This window comes from Xiphophorus couchianus, chromosome 20 (genome assembly GCF_001444195.1).
Source record: "Xiphophorus couchianus chromosome 20, X_couchianus-1.0, whole genome shotgun sequence".
In the NCBI taxonomy this organism is placed as follows: domain Eukaryota; kingdom Metazoa; phylum Chordata; class Actinopteri; order Cyprinodontiformes; family Poeciliidae; genus Xiphophorus; species Xiphophorus couchianus.
In genome coordinates, this window is record NC_040247.1 from 27,349,220 (window position 1) to 27,366,323 (window position 17,104).

At 40.6% G+C, this 17,104-nt stretch overlaps 2 protein-coding genes across 3 annotated transcripts in view; one reads left to right on the forward strand and one right to left on the reverse strand.

Moving 5' to 3' along the window:
- The first annotated feature begins 1,668 nt into the window (after positions 1-1,668).
- On the forward strand, positions 1,669-5,504 carry cd8a (CD8a molecule). 2 transcript variants are annotated; one of them, XM_028003571.1, is made up of 6 exons: positions 1,669-3,386; positions 3,490-3,816; positions 3,908-4,009; positions 4,103-4,204; positions 4,333-4,372; positions 4,794-5,504. In XM_028003571.1, exons 1-6 carry the CDS (start codon positions 3,338-3,340, stop codon positions 4,840-4,842), a joined length of 669 nt encoding a protein of 222 aa, XP_027859372.1. In that variant the 5' UTR covers positions 1,669-3,337; the 3' UTR covers positions 4,843-5,504. The 2 variants fall into 2 exon arrangements, with proteins under 2 accessions (XP_027859372.1, XP_027859373.1); XM_028003572.1 differs by having other exon boundaries at positions 1,670-3,386; positions 4,106-4,204.
- A 592-nt stretch (positions 5,505-6,096) lies between these two features.
- The window catches only part of cast (calpastatin), a 32,914-nt gene continuing 21,906 nt past the window's right edge, over positions 6,097-17,104 (reverse strand). Inside the window, exons 9-34 of the mRNA XM_028003563.1 lie at positions 16,969-17,007; positions 16,103-16,186; positions 15,535-15,645; positions 14,715-14,777; positions 14,517-14,621; positions 14,251-14,367; positions 14,016-14,129; positions 13,507-13,596; positions 13,168-13,254; positions 12,918-13,022; positions 12,705-12,821; positions 12,461-12,574; positions 12,053-12,160; positions 10,850-10,882; positions 10,635-10,739; positions 10,403-10,519; positions 10,177-10,290; positions 9,986-10,090; positions 9,783-9,887; positions 9,599-9,691; positions 9,025-9,063; positions 8,779-8,910; positions 8,537-8,623; positions 8,311-8,340; positions 7,030-7,130; positions 6,097-6,944 (exon numbers count right to left, since the gene is read on the reverse strand). Coding sequence (XP_027859364.1) covers positions 7,038-7,130; positions 8,311-8,340; positions 8,537-8,623; positions 8,779-8,910; positions 9,025-9,063; positions 9,599-9,691; positions 9,783-9,887; positions 9,986-10,090; positions 10,177-10,290; positions 10,403-10,519; positions 10,635-10,739; positions 10,850-10,882; positions 12,053-12,160; positions 12,461-12,574; positions 12,705-12,821; positions 12,918-13,022; positions 13,168-13,254; positions 13,507-13,596; positions 14,016-14,129; positions 14,251-14,367; positions 14,517-14,621; positions 14,715-14,777; positions 15,535-15,645; positions 16,103-16,186; positions 16,969-17,007 — 2,307 coding nt within the window. The 3' untranslated portion in view covers positions 6,097-6,944; positions 7,030-7,037. The remainder of the gene's footprint in view (positions 6,945-7,029; positions 7,131-8,310; positions 8,341-8,536; positions 8,624-8,778; positions 8,911-9,024; positions 9,064-9,598; positions 9,692-9,782; positions 9,888-9,985; positions 10,091-10,176; positions 10,291-10,402; positions 10,520-10,634; positions 10,740-10,849; positions 10,883-12,052; positions 12,161-12,460; positions 12,575-12,704; positions 12,822-12,917; positions 13,023-13,167; positions 13,255-13,506; positions 13,597-14,015; positions 14,130-14,250; positions 14,368-14,516; positions 14,622-14,714; positions 14,778-15,534; positions 15,646-16,102; positions 16,187-16,968; positions 17,008-17,104) is intronic.

A 17,104-nucleotide genomic window follows, 5' to 3' on the forward strand; every position in this document is an offset into this window, starting at 1 on the left:
TGACATCTATGAACGTGTTAGCTTTTTCTTCTTGTACTGACAGATTATTTCTGGAAATGATTTGTTCAATTTCTACGACATTTCAAGACTAAAAAAAATGTTTCCCTTTAGAATCTCTTCTTTGAAATTTTGCCTCATAAGATAAGATAAGATAGATAAGATAAATCTTTATTGTCATTGTCACAAGGACAACGAAATTTAAAAGGTGCCATCAGTCAGTGCACATGCTTAAAAACAAAAAATAACTGTCTCACAATTCACACACAATGTAAGAATTAACAAATGAATGAATGACTTCATGTTTCACTTCATCAGTGAAGTGAATCGGGCCTCGACATGCAGAAGGTCTAAAGCATTTGCTCCACCTGTGACGTGTTTTTCTACATAACATCTCTAGCGTGTTTTATAGTTACAATTCACATTCCCAGCATTCTACGATTTCAAACTTAAGCTTTTATATGTCTAAAAAAAAATGAGAGCATAACATTGTTCCAAAAACCTACCATAGTCTGAACAATCCTTATACAGGAAGTCTCAATAAGGCAGAAAAAAGAAAAGAAAAAAAAAAGATGCGCAGACATTTTGGTGTGCCCAGCTTTCTGCACGTTTCCAGTGCCTCCCTGTCAGAGTTCTCCAGTCCTTCTTCCTCCTCTTGATCTGCTGCTTGGTCTCCACGTCCCACCGGATGGTTCTCAGCAAGCAGACGGAACGACCCGCAGTCGCTTCAAGCTTTAATGTTGCACCAACCGGTCCTCTGCCTGCATGTTCGGGGAGCCGGCGTTTCTTTCTCACCGGCTTCCCCTGGTCACCCACAACGCGAAGCGCTCACATATGAGAGTTTCAGTTTGGAGACCCCCCCTGCGTGACTAAGACAGGGAAGCCCATGCAGGTGCGCCTCGGTGGGTGAGTCACGCCTGAAACAGAGATATGGAAAGGTGAAGTGGGCTAATTGAGCGCGTTCTGACTTTGTCTACCCTCCGACAAAAGAGCATCAACAGAATCCCCTGCTTACTGAAAACGTTGCTAAGACTGAAACCAGACATCTTTCCATCCGGGTTCAATTTGAAATAGATGTTAAAGAAGCTTAATGAAACTGAATAGCTTCCACTTTTATAATGTTCATCCTCAGTTGTCATGAGGCAATGAGCAATAGTCCCTTAACAGCAGTGGTGATCATTTAATGTGTCTATTTTGTCTGCTGTTTCATCCAGGGCATTCGCCTCCTCCCACCAGTGGAACAGAAATCACCCACAGGTGAGAAAAGATGTCAGAACTCGTTGCCTATTTTATTTTCCATCACAGCACAGGAAATGTGGCGGGCTTCGCGTTGCGCCGCGGCAGCCATGTCTCCCCTCGCCGAAGAGTTTCACTTCCCCACAACTGTTATAGGCCAGCTTTCGTCTGAGCTAGTAGAAAATGTTCAGCGGCGTGCAAGAAGCCTTCCTGACCTCTGAACGCGCTCGTCTTGACCCAGTGCCGTTCACATGTGCACGACACACTTTACAGACTTTTATTTGTAAAGGCCATATTAAAAAGCCATCTGTTGCATTTCACTGCACAGCTTTATGTTGATCTGGAACAAATGTTCCCATTAAAATCCAGTGAATCCTGCAATGTGAAAAATGTTCAAAGAGGTTTGAGTACTTTAGCAAATTATTGTATGAAGTGCTCTTGTTGTATAAAACTGGGGACGCTAGTGGTCCAAATATTCAGATTTTTTCTGGATTAGTTTATTATTTTTATTAGTTTTATAGAATTCCTCAATAAAGCCAGATCAAAAACACACCTTACGTCTTAAAAAATACTGATTGGGTCCTTCTTGTGTCTTGAGTTGTTGTTGTTTTTTTAAAGGGCACATCTGTACAGCTCGTGTTATCCAGACTTTTAGTCACGAGCGTTTCTCAAAACTGCTGAATTTGATTGGTTGAACATTTTTCCGCCTTAACGCTGCTTCAGATTGCCAGACTCTAACCCCAAAGTCAACAGCATCTTTTAGTCATGACATCCGCTGTCAGTGAAGGTGGTTTGCCGTCAGGACTTTTGTCATCCTGCAGGCTGTAAAGGTCCAAACACTAGTGAGGTCAAGACGGGTCTGTGGTCAGAAATGCAGCAATGCGCCTTTCTTCAGCGTCAGTCCATTCTGCAGCACCAACGTGTCGTTTCAGCGTTCAAATGTTCAGCAGGCGGTGCGGGTGCGACCCAGTTGCTGTCGCCATCTAGTGGTTTAAATTATACAATTTACTGCTGCGACGCCTTCTTGAAATAATTAATGATCGCAGTTTAGTTCGGGCGTTTTGCGCAGCTTAATGTGGGCAATGCTGCTCAACTTTGACCCTGAAAATAAATCTGTACGTCTATTTGAAAACAGAAGACAGAACTGTACAGGTCCGTCTCAGCAAGTGAGAATGTCATTGAAAAGTTAATTTGTTTCAGTAAATCAACTGAAAAGTGAAACTCATAGGTTTGCTGCACACATAATATTATATTCAAAGTAGTTTAATGATCGTGGTTCACAGGTAATGAAAACCCGGAAGAAAGTGTCTAAGAAAACCAACCAATAAAGAAAGATTTTTAATGCTGAAATATATATATATATATTTTATCCTACGTAATCACAGAGAAAACTGCTGACACACAAAGGCGATGAATATTCCCAGTGTTTGGTATCCACACATATTAATAGAAAGTTTAGTGGAAGGATTGCTGAACTGCCTTAATGCTCATGTTTTCACGGTGCTCGGCAGGCCAGCAAACTTGAATAACCTAAACCTCAGAGGTAATCTGAGAGTAGTCTTTAGGGTCAGTATGGGATGATGAAGGATTCTCCCTTACGACGTTTTACCAGAAGAAAGATGAAGAAAGGACGCCAACAATGGGAGTAAAAAAAAAGAATGAAACAAGAATTCTGAAAACTTCAACCAGCTTTACGTGAAACCAGGGTGAAACATTTGATTTGGGCAGAAACTGTTTACAGTTATAGTTGCGCTTTCTACCTCCCCCCTCAAACCAGCCCCCTTCTTCTAGCCCACACACTGCTGCGTTAGTGTGCCAATAGTTTTTTTGGATCAAAATGTGCTGTTTGATGCTCTAAACCAGGAGGCAGAGGAGCGAAATGCAGATCTGGTGGGCTCCACTTCAAAACGCCGTGCAGACCACGACCGTACTGCAGGAGGGCTCTGCAAGCGTTCACGCTGCAATGATCCCATTCGACACAGAAAAGAAGAAGGTTACAGCTGGGGCGTGGTTTTCTGATATCTCGCTCAACTATCTGCCGTCAGCGTTCAGTAAATAGCAAAGAGACGGCTTCGACGGCTATCGTTGCCTGGAAAAGTTAAAAATGGACCAAAAAGCGATACGAGTTCTGTTGCTTTTATTTCTTTGTCCAAGTAAGTTCAATTTAATCTTATTTTTCTTATGATTGTCATTGCTGTGCGTCGAATGCACGACAACAGAAGGAAATGATTTCTGTTCTCATTTTACACAATTCAGAAATCAATTCTGCTGGTGAGCCTAAATCGGTAAAAGAGGGGGAGCAGGTGAAGATCATGTGTATGCTGCCTTCGCCGGGGACGATTGTGTTCTGGTTTAGAGTGGTGGAGGACTCAGGCATGGAATTCATCGGGTCTTTCGCTCCTGGTGGTGCATTAAAAATAGCTGGACCCAACCACGGCAAGAACCTCGTTGTAAGCAAGCAAAGTGATGACTTTGTTTTAACGGTGAAGTCCTTCGACAGGAAAGGTGACAGTGGAGTGTACACCTGTGCTGCTCTCATCACCGGAAATAAGCTCTCATTTGGACAAGTAACTCAACTTCGAGGTGAGCTTCGCTTTGTTACCGCCAACAAATCCCCAGCCGATAGCTACATTTTGTGTGGAGTAACATTTCTCAAATTCTGCTCCTTTTTCAGGACCAATTACAGCAACACCAAAACCACCAGTAATCCAGGTTTCCACCACCAGGCAGACAACAACTCCGACCAGGTGTCTTTGTAACCAGAAGGATAAGTCAGGTACACAGAGCAAACTTTAAGCACAGCACAATATCATCTGCATAGTAGCGAAGCTGCGCAGCAAAACAGGCGGTAAAACCAGCATTTATTTAGCAGGCCCTGCCCTGTTTTGTGCTCCGATCATACTGGGCCCACTGGCCGGAGGCTGTGGCCTTCTTCTCCTGCTCCTCGTCATCACCGTTTTATACTGCAACAGTAAGTCCGGCTGACGTTTTGCACCCATAATTCACTCAGCTGGAGTGGACATTTAATTTTGTTGTGCAAAAATGAAATAATTGGCGTGGAAGTTTAAGTGACCCGCTTTCATTTTTAATGCCTTCTAGAAATGAGGACTCGGAGATGCCCTCACCATTACAAAAGAAAGTGAGTCGCTCATTTTCCATAATGTTGTATTGTCTTAGAGTATTGAGGATGAAGCATTAAAAGGGGAAATTTTGTGCTTTTTTTTGGTTTTGTTCTCTCAGCCATAAAGATCACTTTAAAGCAATTGTTCTGTCTTACTTTTTAACATTTGAAAACTAGTTTTCAAAAGCGCATCGACTATGCATTTAAGTTGCTCTTTGTAAGGCAGAATTTTAAAAGTTTACTTGTGATATCTTAGAACAAGTGTATGATTGATAGTCTTTTAGAATATTTGAAGTTTGTTTACGAACGGGGCCACATGTGCAATAACTTAAAAACCGCCTAGCAGGTCCTTTGAAACACTTTTTCTTGGTGAAATTGTTGTATTAAATGCAAGTTTTATTTTTATTTTTAATTTCCAATTATTCACATGTCTCGTCAGGCCGAGGATGATGGCTCCTGAAAAACATCTGCCCGATCGGTACACCTGAAACGGATGTAGTGACTTTGTCTGCAGTTTTTCAAAGTGCAGCTATATTTCCCTCTTTATGTTTGCCAGAAAAACAAATTTATTCTTTTAACAACAGCTTGTAAAATACAAAATTAATAATCTGACATGTCAGAAGAAAAAAAAAAAAATTATGTATGGCAAAAAATGTTTAGTGACCGAAGCGGTTCCCTGTTTTGAGTACAGAGAGAGCTTTGGTTAATTATTAATTATGCCAAACTTATTACTATGGACATGAAGTTTTTAACTGAGGTGCAGATTAATGTCAGAAAACAATGCGCTGCTGTGTTAGCATTTTTTATTATGTCATGTAAATTTGCCCAATCCTAATTGTTGCTGATGTTAACTGAAGACGAAACTGAGAATATATTATGTTTATATTTCCAACTAACCTTTTTGTAACTGTATATTGATATTTGTTTCTCCTTTTCTTTGCTCACATTTACAGTACTTCGATCTGAGTTTCCTCTTGAACTGAGATCAAACTTTACCGTCACACTTTAGCTTCCTGTTTGTGCTTCAAGCTTTTATATAACCACAGTTCAATTGTTCAGCTGAAATATAACCTGCTTCTTGGATGTGCGTTTTCTTTCATTTTAATACATTATTTGGGCAGCCAAACTAATAATAAAAAAACCAAAACCTGAAATCTTAATATTGCATGTTTTTTGTTTTTTTTTTGTAACGTTTGGATATTTTTTTTTAAATCCTCTATAGGTCAGGAAAAACAAGATTTCTCTTTCTTTCAATAATTCCAGTCAAACAAAATTTCCTCGCATGGTGAGTTTTTCTTTTCTTTATTTTATGGTATTTTTCCAAAGATGTAACAAACGCTTGAGAATCTGTGAAATTACAATATTTGAGACAAAGACATTCGCTTTAAAACCCACTGGAGTCGAGAGGAAGCGGGCTGCTTCAACGGCATTTAGAAAAACCCACAGAAGAGAAAGCTGCATTTAAGGAGATTCTGTTCCTTACGGCTCTAAAGATACACATTTCCGTTGGACCAGTTTTGGTTTTTGTTCCTGATTTGTATTTATTTTTTGTCACTAGCATTGTTAGATGAAGAGACTTTTCATGTTGGCTTTAATTTCACGTTTTGGCACAAATTATGTCAAACGTAATGATTCTAAGGTTTGCATTTTCTTTAATATGATTTATTTGGTTAGAAAAAAAAAGAAGCAACCCTCTGTAAATTAAACAGTGTTCTTCTCAAAAGAGCAAAAAGTCTTTTTTCCCCCATTTTTACAGCATATGAACGACAGCACTTCACAAACATTGTAAACGTATCAGTTCACTAAGTACACTTGTGAATGCCAAAGTTTTTTTGTTTTTTTTGTCATAATAAGAAACATACTAAAATACCCTTCTCTAAACAGACATTTGTTTGCAGAAACAGAAGAAGAATTTGCAAAAAGCTCCAAGGTACAGAAATAAGCTCGACACCTCCTGGACGTCCTAAACATGTAAACGACGCACTGGTTAAAACACACACACACACACACACGCACACACACAGAGCTGTACGCTAGTGTTCTCCATAGCATCCAACCATAACTTGACAGGCAACTTGGCTTTTTCCGTGTACATCAAGATTGCACATACGTACATCCCAACACAAAACTCTCGCCCCGCAGTGCTCCCACACAACCTAAGCGTACGCAAGTGTTGCCTCACGACGTTCAGGTGTCACGCCAGCTGAGATGCAGGACTTTAAGGTTAAAGGTTTCCTGCGTTTGTTTCCAAACAGTTTCTTCGTTCTCTCTCGTTCTGTCGACCCATTTTGATGTTAAAAGTCTCTTCAGTTCCATTCCCCCCCCCCAAAAGACAGAAACCAAGAAGGTTTTTTGACATCTTTTAACGGAAAACGTAGAAATAAGTCGGTGCTCGCAGATATGTTTGCGTGTGGGGCTTTTTCTTTCTTTTCTTTTTTTTTTTTTTTTTTTTTTTTTTGGAGCAAGTTTTCAAGTCTGTCGGTCAACTACTAGACATTCTTGATGAGCTAGAAAAATAGAATCGAAATCCGAAAAGCAGCTCCCTCACTGATGTGTCCCTGTGGTCTGGCGGAGGAATTCCACTCACAACCTGCGAAAGGATGAAACAGGCGGTCAGCACGTGCCGGTCGTCAGGTGAAACCGTCTGCTTTGTGAAAGATGGGAGCGCATCTCACCAAGTGAACTAGCTCTTGCCTCCCTTCTTTGTAGACGTGGGCACAACATCCGAGCTCAGCTGAGCCGAGAGCACATCAGCGGCAGGTTGGGCGTCTTGTTTCTGTGTGGAAGTTATTGTGAAACCATGAAAAACAAAAAAAAAAAAAGGAGGGAACATTTTGGCATGCAGAAATTTTACAAATACTCTGGTTCTCGAAGACTTTGCTTGATAACCCGCTTTCAGCTCCGAAAAGCTCGCACATCGCTTATCGCTTGCACCTGCTCTATCCTAGTGTCTCATGCGCTGAGCGAATAAGCACCATTGTTTGGCATCCAGGCACAAACATGCAATACAGGGCGGCGGATGTGACAAATCTACACACCTGCTGCTGCTGCAAATATTTGACTCCAGATCGCGGTCATCCATGCGCAAACGAAAAGTAAGATTTTGCCAAAAAGGGAACAAAAAAAAAAGAAAAGACTGCAGCTACAAATGAAGTACTAAATCAATGATGAAGAAAAGCCACGCAGAAAGCCACTTTTAAATCAACGGGAAATAAAAATGCTTTGAATTCTCGGCTGCATCGTGTAAATGCCGCTGGCAAGATTCACCTTTTTTTTTACTATATGAGAAATATTTACTAAAGTTAAAAAAAATTCTACATTGTGTAATTATCACATTTGCTCTTAGTGTGCCCTCCAAAAGCACAAAGGAAGAAAAAAGATATATATATATTTTTTCTGTATTTATATATTTTTTCATTTTCACTTACAAATAAAAATATATCCCATATGTGTTTGGTGTTTGGCATCTTAAGCACTCATAATCCAGACATTTGTCATCAATTTCAATTAGAATAATAATTTAAAATAACTTTAACATCTTCTATTAAAACCAGCTGCTAACATCGTTTCCAACGATGTTAGCAGCTTATCCATTCCCAAAGAGGCCAAAGAGGCCGGTGAACATTTTTGGTGACATCATTCCAAGCAGCCTGAATATGATATTTTCTGTCTTCTTGTTTCTTTCACTTTTATTTATCTTTTTTGTTTGTTGTCAGGTGAAAGGAGCCGTGCAGAAGCGTGCTCTTATGCCTTTGTAGTAGCAACTACCTTCAGCTTTCAGGAGACGCTGCAGTTAACCTAGAGGCCTGTTGCAAAAGTCGGATGCTTTTTGCCCTGGCTTGCGGGAGCTTTGCGATTAAAACATGTGCAATTCTAAAATGCTTTGGCTGAATGAGGCTAGAGTGTGAAAAGTCGAGCCTTAAACCTGGGCTCCATGCTCTAGACGCGTAGCTTACTTTAGACTTTGACTTTGACTTGTTCTTGCCCTGCAACAAAGTTGACAGACTGGTTATGTTCACACTGCTCCTAGTGGTGGTGACGCAGCAACTGCCAGCGAGTTTTCTCCAATGAATAACGTTAAATTAAATTGGCTCAAACCTCCAGTAGTAGTTTCTTAAAAGCGTTCGATATCATTTCTAAATGGCGTTGTGTTTCATATTAATGACCACATTTCAGTTTTACCTTCGGCTTGTCTGTTTTGGATTTGGCCTTCATGGCGTCTGGGGTCAGTGTGTCAGCCAGGGAGTCCAGGACAGGAGCAGCCATGGGCTAAAAACATGGGAAAAAAAAATAAATTCAGTAACAAGGTTTAATTCAGACAAACACAAGATTTGATGAAATTTACAGAAAACACGTTCTAATAAAACCTATAGGAAGTGTGGGTCATTAGAAATAAATCAAGTAGAGTTTCATTTTCCTGTGACCTTCTGTGGTTTTGCGTCCAGCACAGGAGGCTCCAGTTTTGTTGTGGCCGTGTTGACCGGAGCAGAATCCTGAGGAGGTGCAGAGAAATCCCCAGACAGCAGGTCCAAGGCGGTTTGGTCATCCATAGACTCCTGCTGGGTGGAGGAGGAAAAAGAGCGAGAGAGCAGGGAATAAAAATCTTTCTGCATTTATCAACACGTGATGATTTATATTTTGTTATTAATATATTATTGAAAAATGTGTACCTGCTTGGGTTTTGCTGCAGCTTTATCCACTGGCCGTTTCTTTAAAATGAACAAGACGCACGTAAGATTCAAAGTGAACAATATTATCCCACCTGACTCTGTGATTTTCAAAATAACAGTGCTTGGAAATGATTTTTTTTCACCTAACTGTCCTGTGTTACATAACACAACACATGTGCTACATAACAACACAGATGCTTCTGACCATTTCTGCAAAAGCTTTCAAGATGTCATATCCGGTCGCTTTCCTAATCTTCTAGGGATTTTAAAGTTTTTCCAATAGAGTCCTGATAATCTGATGATGTGGACCAACCAACAACATTTCAGCCTAGTAATATGGATTATGTTTGGCTTCGCAAACAATGGCAAAAATCTAACATTTTCAGTTAGTTACATACAGGGAGTAATGTAAATAAAGCTGATATGACATATTTCTACTAAGGGAACCATTACTAATTTATCTACACAAAACCTCAAAAAAAATTAAATAAAATAAAAACAACCCCTATGATTGTGTCTTTACCGTGTTAACTTAAAAGAAGACATTACTGAGCTGCAGTTTCAATCATTTTACCTCCAGGTCTTCCTTAGTTGGCCGAAACTCCGGAGGCAGAGTGTCGTCTCTCTCTCCCATCTTAGTCAACTTTTCTTCGACGATCTTTTTCTCCTGCAACGACAGAGCAGACACACGTCAAAGAAGGCGATGCGACATGGTGACCCTGTCGTCTGAAAGTTTAAGGACTTGCCGGAGGACTTACCTTGACGACGGCCTTGGCGGGAACGGGGGCAGGCTGCGGAGCGGGGGCGATGTCCTTTAGCGTGTTGGACAGAACGTCGAGGGCGCTGTTCGCTTCTGCCGGCAACTGAGTCCACGAGAGAAAGAAAGGAAACGGAAAGTTTGATTTCTAATTCCTGGATGTTGCGAGATCTAAAACAGGCTTGGCTCGCGGTGGATCTTTACCGGTATGTCGGCATCCGCTGCAGCGAAAGGTGCAGATTTTACAGACGGAGCTGCAGAGGAGGCAACGAAATCTCCCGCCAAGGCTTTCAGGGCGGCACCAGACGACTGAGAACGATGGAGCGACACAGTCTTTACTAAGGAGAGTCAATTTCTGAGTTAAGCAGCTGTGATTACACTGCGCCGCTGCGTACCTGTGCTGGAGGGACAGATGGGAGGCCGACAGGAGCCTGGCTGACAGGAGCTACAGAGGAGGATGTGAAATCTCCTGACAAAATGTCCAGAGCCTCTCCGGTTCCCATGGTGGGCTGGTGGAAAAAAAAAAAAAAAGAAAAGAAAAACTTAACACACTCTAAAACCAGGTTAATAACAAAAAATGACACCTGAAGGTACCAGAAGGTAAAATGTTCTCGGTCTCACCTCCGGTTTGGGAGCGGGCAGTTTCTCAAGCTTTTCCTTGTTAAACCTGTATTCTGGAGGCAGCGTGTCGTCTCTTTCACCCACAAACACACCCTTCTCTTTCTTGATTTTGCCCACCTGCAAGAAGAAGAAGAACGCAAAAGGAATCATTCAATTTAGTAATCACACCTCAAAAATGTGCACATCCTCAAAAAACAAAAAACAAAAACGTGTGCATCTGCGTGCTCTTTACCGAGACAATGTCTTCAGGTCGGAGTTTGGGGGGCTCGGGTTTTGGCTTGTCCTCTGGAAGTGTGTCGCTAAGAGCGCTGAGAGCATCCAGAGAGATGGAGTCCCCCTGAAGAGGAAGGAAAGAGAGAGGAAATGACACCTCCAAACTGAAATTGGAACAAAGTAGAAGAAAAATAAAAGAAGAAACAAAAACATGGTTTGTACCGCCAGCTTTACCTTTGCTAGCTCTGGTTTCTTCTGGACAGTCTTCTGCACAAACACACAAAAGACGCACACTGTAGCACGTATCGACTGGAGAACTTTGAAAGGTTTTAGAAGAACGTTATAATTGGAAACTATATCGTTGATTGTTGTAATCTTTGAACGGAGATGTCATGTCTGAAAGGGGGACATCAGATGAAGACCACAAGTCATCGGTCATTGCTGATCCACACCGTTCTGCTGTCTGAGAATATTTTATTGATGGAACAAATCTGGGTTCTCCATTTACAAGCTAAGAGTTTTACCTTTTACAATTACTTTGGAGTCAAAGGAGACTGTATTGGATGCTGCAGCTCCTGGTCTGACTGTCCCCAGGGTTGGAGAGAAACGTTTACAGTCCTAAATAAAGTTTGCATTGAGTCACAAAATCTACATGACCTGTTCTATTGCTACACTAAAAATGGCAATAATTTTAACTAAGATATATCTGTAAAAACATTTCACATTTATGCATCACCGAGAAATGAATGTTATAAATCTGTTTATAGTTTTTTTTTAAAAACTGCTTGGTTTTCTGATACTTATGGCCAAAGTTATGAAGCTCAACCCTACAGGGTGTAAATAGCTGCTGTCTGCTGACCCCTGGTGGAGGGAAAGGGCAGCTGAAACACTAGTTATTCAAGTGTATGCTGTTCAGAGTAAAGCGCTACATTTATGAAGCAGGCAATCATCTTTTCCTCACAATAAGCGGAAACTAGGTTGCAAAAAAAAAAACCCCAGAAAACATCCTAAACTTAGCCTAGCATTTCAGTTAACTGCCTAACTTAAAATAATTGTTTTATTGTAGCCTGTGGTGAGTTTACTGACAACTGGGGTCGCATGAGCAGAGTTAAATAAATGTGTAAAATAAAAAAAAAATAAAAAAAGATGTCTTGGACAACATATCTGTCACTCAGAAAAAACAAACAAACAAAAAAAACATGTTCAGAATGTCTCAATCACAGCACCAATGCAGTACAGATGAAATGCAGAGTATAACTTGCGGAGCCTTTAAGCTAATGAGTTTTCAAAGACAAAAATATAACTGATTTTTAGGAAATATGCGACTGGGATCAAGAAACGCCAGTTTCTAAAGAACTTAGATGTGTATGTGGGTTTATAAACCCCTCATGGGGTCATCTCTAGTGAGATCACAGGTAGTTTAGTTTAGATTTTTACCTCTGGAGTTTTCTTTGCAGGGGGAGGAACAGGTGCGTGGACTCCGGACGCTTTAGATGGAGCGACAAAATCAAGACTTTCCAAAGCAGCCAAATCCTCCACTTTTGCCTAAAAATACAAAAAAAAAAAAAAAAAAAAGATATATTTACAAACTGTTTAAAACAACAGAGAATGGAAAGTGTGATATTTTGCAAATCCATGTTTTGATACTTCCCTCAGTTCATACAAGTATATAAACAAATAATATAATGCTGGAGAAAAAAAAACACATATCTGCCTCCAAGATAACCCTAGAAATTTTCCTACATGTTAATCAACTTATCTCTTTTACTTGCAGACAAATTATTTTTTTTTAAAAAAGGACTAAATTTAATGTCTGACCACTGAACAGGTGTATCTGTGGTATACCTGTGCTGGAGGAGCTGAGGGTTTTACAACTGGAGCCTGGACAGGAGCAGCTGAAGACGAGGTTGTGAAGTCTCCAGACAAAAAGTCCAGAGCTTCACCAGTCCCAATTTTGGGCTAAAGGACAGAGAGAAGATTCCTTCACTTGATATGACACTGATCCATGATTATCTGAAGTTATTGAGCATCGTCTGAGGCAGGTGTTTTAATCTGAACTCCCTCAGATTGGATTTGTTTAGTGTCTAACCTCTGGTTTTGGAGCGGGCAAGTTTTTGAGCTCTTCTTTGTTAAACCTATAATCCGGGGGAAGTGTGTCCTCCCTCTCTCCAACCCGCACGCCCTTTTCCTCCTTTACTTTGCCTTCCTGCAAACATAAAAAGGGAAAGGATACATAAGCAACACAGAGATCGTCCTGCGTGGCATCAAAAAGCTTAGGAGCATTCAGTAGGTTTTTTTTTACCGAGACAATATCCTCAGGCCTGACTTTGGGAGGTTCTGGTTTCGGTTTGTCTTCTGGCAGAGTGTCAACGAGAGCGCTGAGCGCATCCAGAGACATTTTGCCGCCCTGAGGAGAGACAAGAAAATCTATTAATATTGATCCCATATCAAAAGGTTCTCCTGTGCAAATGTGAAGCAAGATGGGAAGTGGAAAATGAAGGGCAAAGAGAGAGAGAGAGAAAAAAAAGGATAAAAGCTTTTTGCCACTGCACCTGATCACTTGGTTTATCCACGGGGCCAGATTTTCCTGCTGAAGGCTTCTTCCCAGAAACAGGAGGAACTCCAGAGGACTCCACTTTCTAAGAGACAAAAAACATGACATTTATTTTAAATGGGGGGAAAAAAATAGCACATCAGACATCAAGTTAAGAAGTTAAATCCTCCACTAAAGTTAACAAACCAGTTAACTTCAGTAAACTCCTAAAATAACTGACAATTTTTCCATTGACAAATCTGTCAATGTAACCCTAACCGTTTTAAAAAAAAAAAAAATAGTTACGAATGAGTGAGTTAATCTGGTGACACCTTTTGGTGAAACAGGTGTACTGTACCTGCGCACTGCCAGCGGACACAGCAGCTTCCAGAGAGAGGTCAGCAGGACCTTTTTCTGCTTGCGCTTTCTTGACAGCAGGGGGCGCTTTCTGCAACAACAAGCGACATCGGCGAAGAAGTGAGAAAACATTGAAAAACGGAGATGAACCAAGAAATGTAAGGAAGCAACTTTTATAATTTATAGAGACGTCTGTAGCAAAGTTTTTATATTTAACCTTTTAGAGTCGCCATCTTCTGTGTCATGGAACATGTTGACATGACCTACTTTCTTCAATATAGTAATGCTAATGAAGTGTATTTTTAAAATGAGACGCTACTTGCTTAAATTGCGTGTCTTTTTGTGTTTTAAAATATTAAAACAGAGACTGTTCTCTAATGGCAAGAATAGTACCTGAATGATGCTGAATAAAGCTCAGGGGGAAAAACTGGAATTGCCTAAAATTGGTTTGACTGGTCCAAACTTTGCAAATATTGAGTCGGGCATCTCTGTCACATGAATAGTGCGTACCTGTGCAGGAGCGGCTGAAGGCGTGACCACCGGAGCCTGGACTTTAGCTGCTGCTGACGGGGTTGTGAAGTCTCCAGATAAAATGTCCAAAGCTTCTCCGGTTCCCAAAGTCGGCTACCGGAAGAGAAAGCAAAGAGCAAAAGAGTTGCAATTTTTAAAAAAAAAAATTCACCTCTTCCATTAGAAACTATTTACCATTTGTTTTAGAAGTAATGTACATTTCTCCATGTCCTACCTCAGGTTTAGGAGCAGGCAGGTTTTTTAACTCCTCCTTCTTAAACCTGTAATCTGGAGGGAGCGTGTCCTCCCTCTCTCCTACGCGAACACCCACCTCCGACTTGATGTTTGCCTCCTGTTGAAGTTAGTTAACGCAATCATGAGAGAAAACTATAGTAAGACTTTTTTTTTAAAAAGCTATTTGCTTTGGACTAAATAATTTCTGCTACAGATTTCAGCTCAGGGGCGATATAAGCAGGGGCGTGCTGCTGTTTGAGCTCCGACCTTTACGACGTCTTCAGGCCTGAGTTTGGGAGGTTCCGGTTTTGGTTCAGCTGGTCCCAACATGTCTTCCAGAGCACCGAGAGCATCCACAGGGATCGACTCGCCCTGCTGACGGGACATCATGATGCAAAAGGTGAGTTAATCTGACTCATTTATTCACTATATAGATAGGTTTTCAACTTCGTGCCTCTCTCTCACCTTGTCGGACTTGAGCGGAGCGCTGACCTTAGCGGGGCACACAGCTATAGGAGGAACGGTTTTCTACAATATCACACAGACAGCAGAATAATATTAACAAGAACAGACATTACAACCTGAGATTAAATGAGTGCAGAGAAACCAAACACACAGCTTGTATCAAAGGAAGTCTTATCAATATTTTTATTCTACAGCTAAGAAGAGCTATGATCGCCCTAATGGTCGACTAATTTGGTTCATTCGGTGTGTTATTAATAATGTGCTGGCATCCATGAGCAAAATAACAGTCCAATCGAATTCAAAATAAATATCAAATCAATGTTTTTTTAACCCCTAATTAATATATAAACTTTGTCAAGGCCTTTTAAGCCCCCAAATCAAAATTATTTAAAGAAAAGTCATGGATGGTGGTTTGTTTCTTGAAACCACGTCCGACTTGATTGTTTGAAAAATATGTTTATTTCTGAATGTAAACAAGATAATAACTAAAAAAAAGTCTAACAACTTATAACAAAAGTTAACTTTTCTGGTATTACAAGTTCGAAAAGTGATCCAAAAAATCATTATATATAAAAAAAAAAGCCCTCCTATTGTTATCGGGAGAGTCTAAAAGTTATCAAACGTAATCACAACATTTCCAAATCCAAAAATGAACTACAGATTTTGATTTGAAACTCATGATTTAGAGCTAGCTTTTAGAAATAACTTCTACTTTTCAAAAGCAAAGGCAGCAATTTCACAATCAATGGCTGCGAGTTACTAAAGCAAACATGGTATTTTATTTCAATTTTGCTGCTGGGATACGTCAGTGAGAAAATACCTTGGAGGGAAGAGAGGAAACTGCAGCGTCCAATGAGAACTCATCTGAGGTTTTGTCCATCCTGGCTTTCTTATCAGCAGGCGGAGCAGCTGCAGGAGCTGCAGCAGCTTTCTGCAATACAAACCCAGAATAAAACCTCCAATCTTCTGTAATGATACCATAATGATGTTTTAAAGGTATGTTTTTTTTTTAATGCATTTGATATAGAGGTGCACAGCTGGAAAACGTACACCAAAAAACTTGCAGCGGTAATTACGAGGAAAAGTGGCTTCACCCAGTCTTGGTTGGGACAGGCTGAACATAACTGCAAGCCTTACTTTTCAACTTTGTTATTAAAAATGTTATTTTCCTTCCACTGTACAATTATGCATTAATTTGTGTTTGTATGTCAAATAAAGTGACTGATTAGAATTTATAGCTTGAAATTATAAAATGTGAAAAACTTTGTGGGAAACAAATTCTTTTGCTCTCTGACACAGATAAGCATAAGATGCTCTTTTGAGCACACTGGGTTTTACGGAAAGGGTGGACTAACAGCTGAATGCCAACAAAAAAGAAAAACACTCACTTCCTGCTTCTTGGGCGCCGATGGAGCAGCGGATGTAAAACCCATCGAAAGGGAATCCAGCGCTTCGTCTGTGCTCAGTGGTTTCTGACGTTAAAAGAAAAACAGAAATGTTAAATATCACATCTTTATTTACTAAAATGCCCAAATTAGTTCTCTAGAACAACCATGCAATGCTCCACTAGATGGCACAAGCTAAAGGAAACATAATGCAAACCAGACTGTATGTACCCACACTGAGGAAAAAGTACAGACACACCCTTCCTCACATTCCACAAAGAGAAAAAAAAAAAGTCACAATTGAATGTTTTTAATATAACACTTGGGACATTAACTCGAGCCGTTTTATCAACTCAGAGATAAACGCAAACTAAAATCCCAGGAATGTTATCAGGCTGGACGGAGATTACAGACGAACCAAAGAACCGTGACCTCTGAATAAAGTGGGAGAAGGTCGATGTAGGAGTGGGTGTGCTGAGAGGGAGCAAATATTAAACTACAGCTGAGGCGCTGCTGCAAGCGTGTGCGGCGTACTGCATGTGCTTGTACACGCACACATATTTATATAAGTGCTGCGTTCTGCTCGACATGAATCGACTAGTTCCAAAATGAGGAGGTAGATCCGACTCCGAGCTGTTTGCCAAGCCAACACGTAGCAGTGCAATGCAGCAGCAGAGGAACCTGCAGCTCATACAGTGGAAACAGTAAACATGCACGAGTGTGTGTGTGTATGTGTGGCTTCTTTTGGTTTCACATGTAGGAATATGTATCAGGAGTAAGTTTCCGATCTTTCTCTGGGTTTAATTATAGAGTTCAGAGTTCGGGAAGCTGTAGCTCCGACACAGGGCGGTACTGAAAGGGTTGCTTACAGGAACATCCTTGGGTTTTGCATCTGTAGGGGCTGGAGGCTAAAAATAAAGAGAAGACAAGGATACATGTTTCAATATTAGGACAGAAATAAAGAGGCAAAACAATTTAGACATTCAGAGTATGTCAGCCTGGAGG

Bases quoted from the DNA above. Each gene is read 5' to 3' on its own strand.
- cd8a (XM_028003571.1), top strand. From the start codon at position 3,338: ATGGACCAAAAAGCGATACGAGTTCTGTTGCTTTTATTTCTTTGTCCA. The intron at 4,010-4,102 runs GTACACAGAGCA...GCATTTATTTAG, and splicing joins TAACCAGAAGGATAAGTCAG to CAGGCCCTGCCCTGTTTTGT. The intron at 4,205-4,332 runs GTAAGTCCGGCT...AATGCCTTCTAG, and splicing joins CACCGTTTTATACTGCAACA to AAATGAGGACTCGGAGATGC.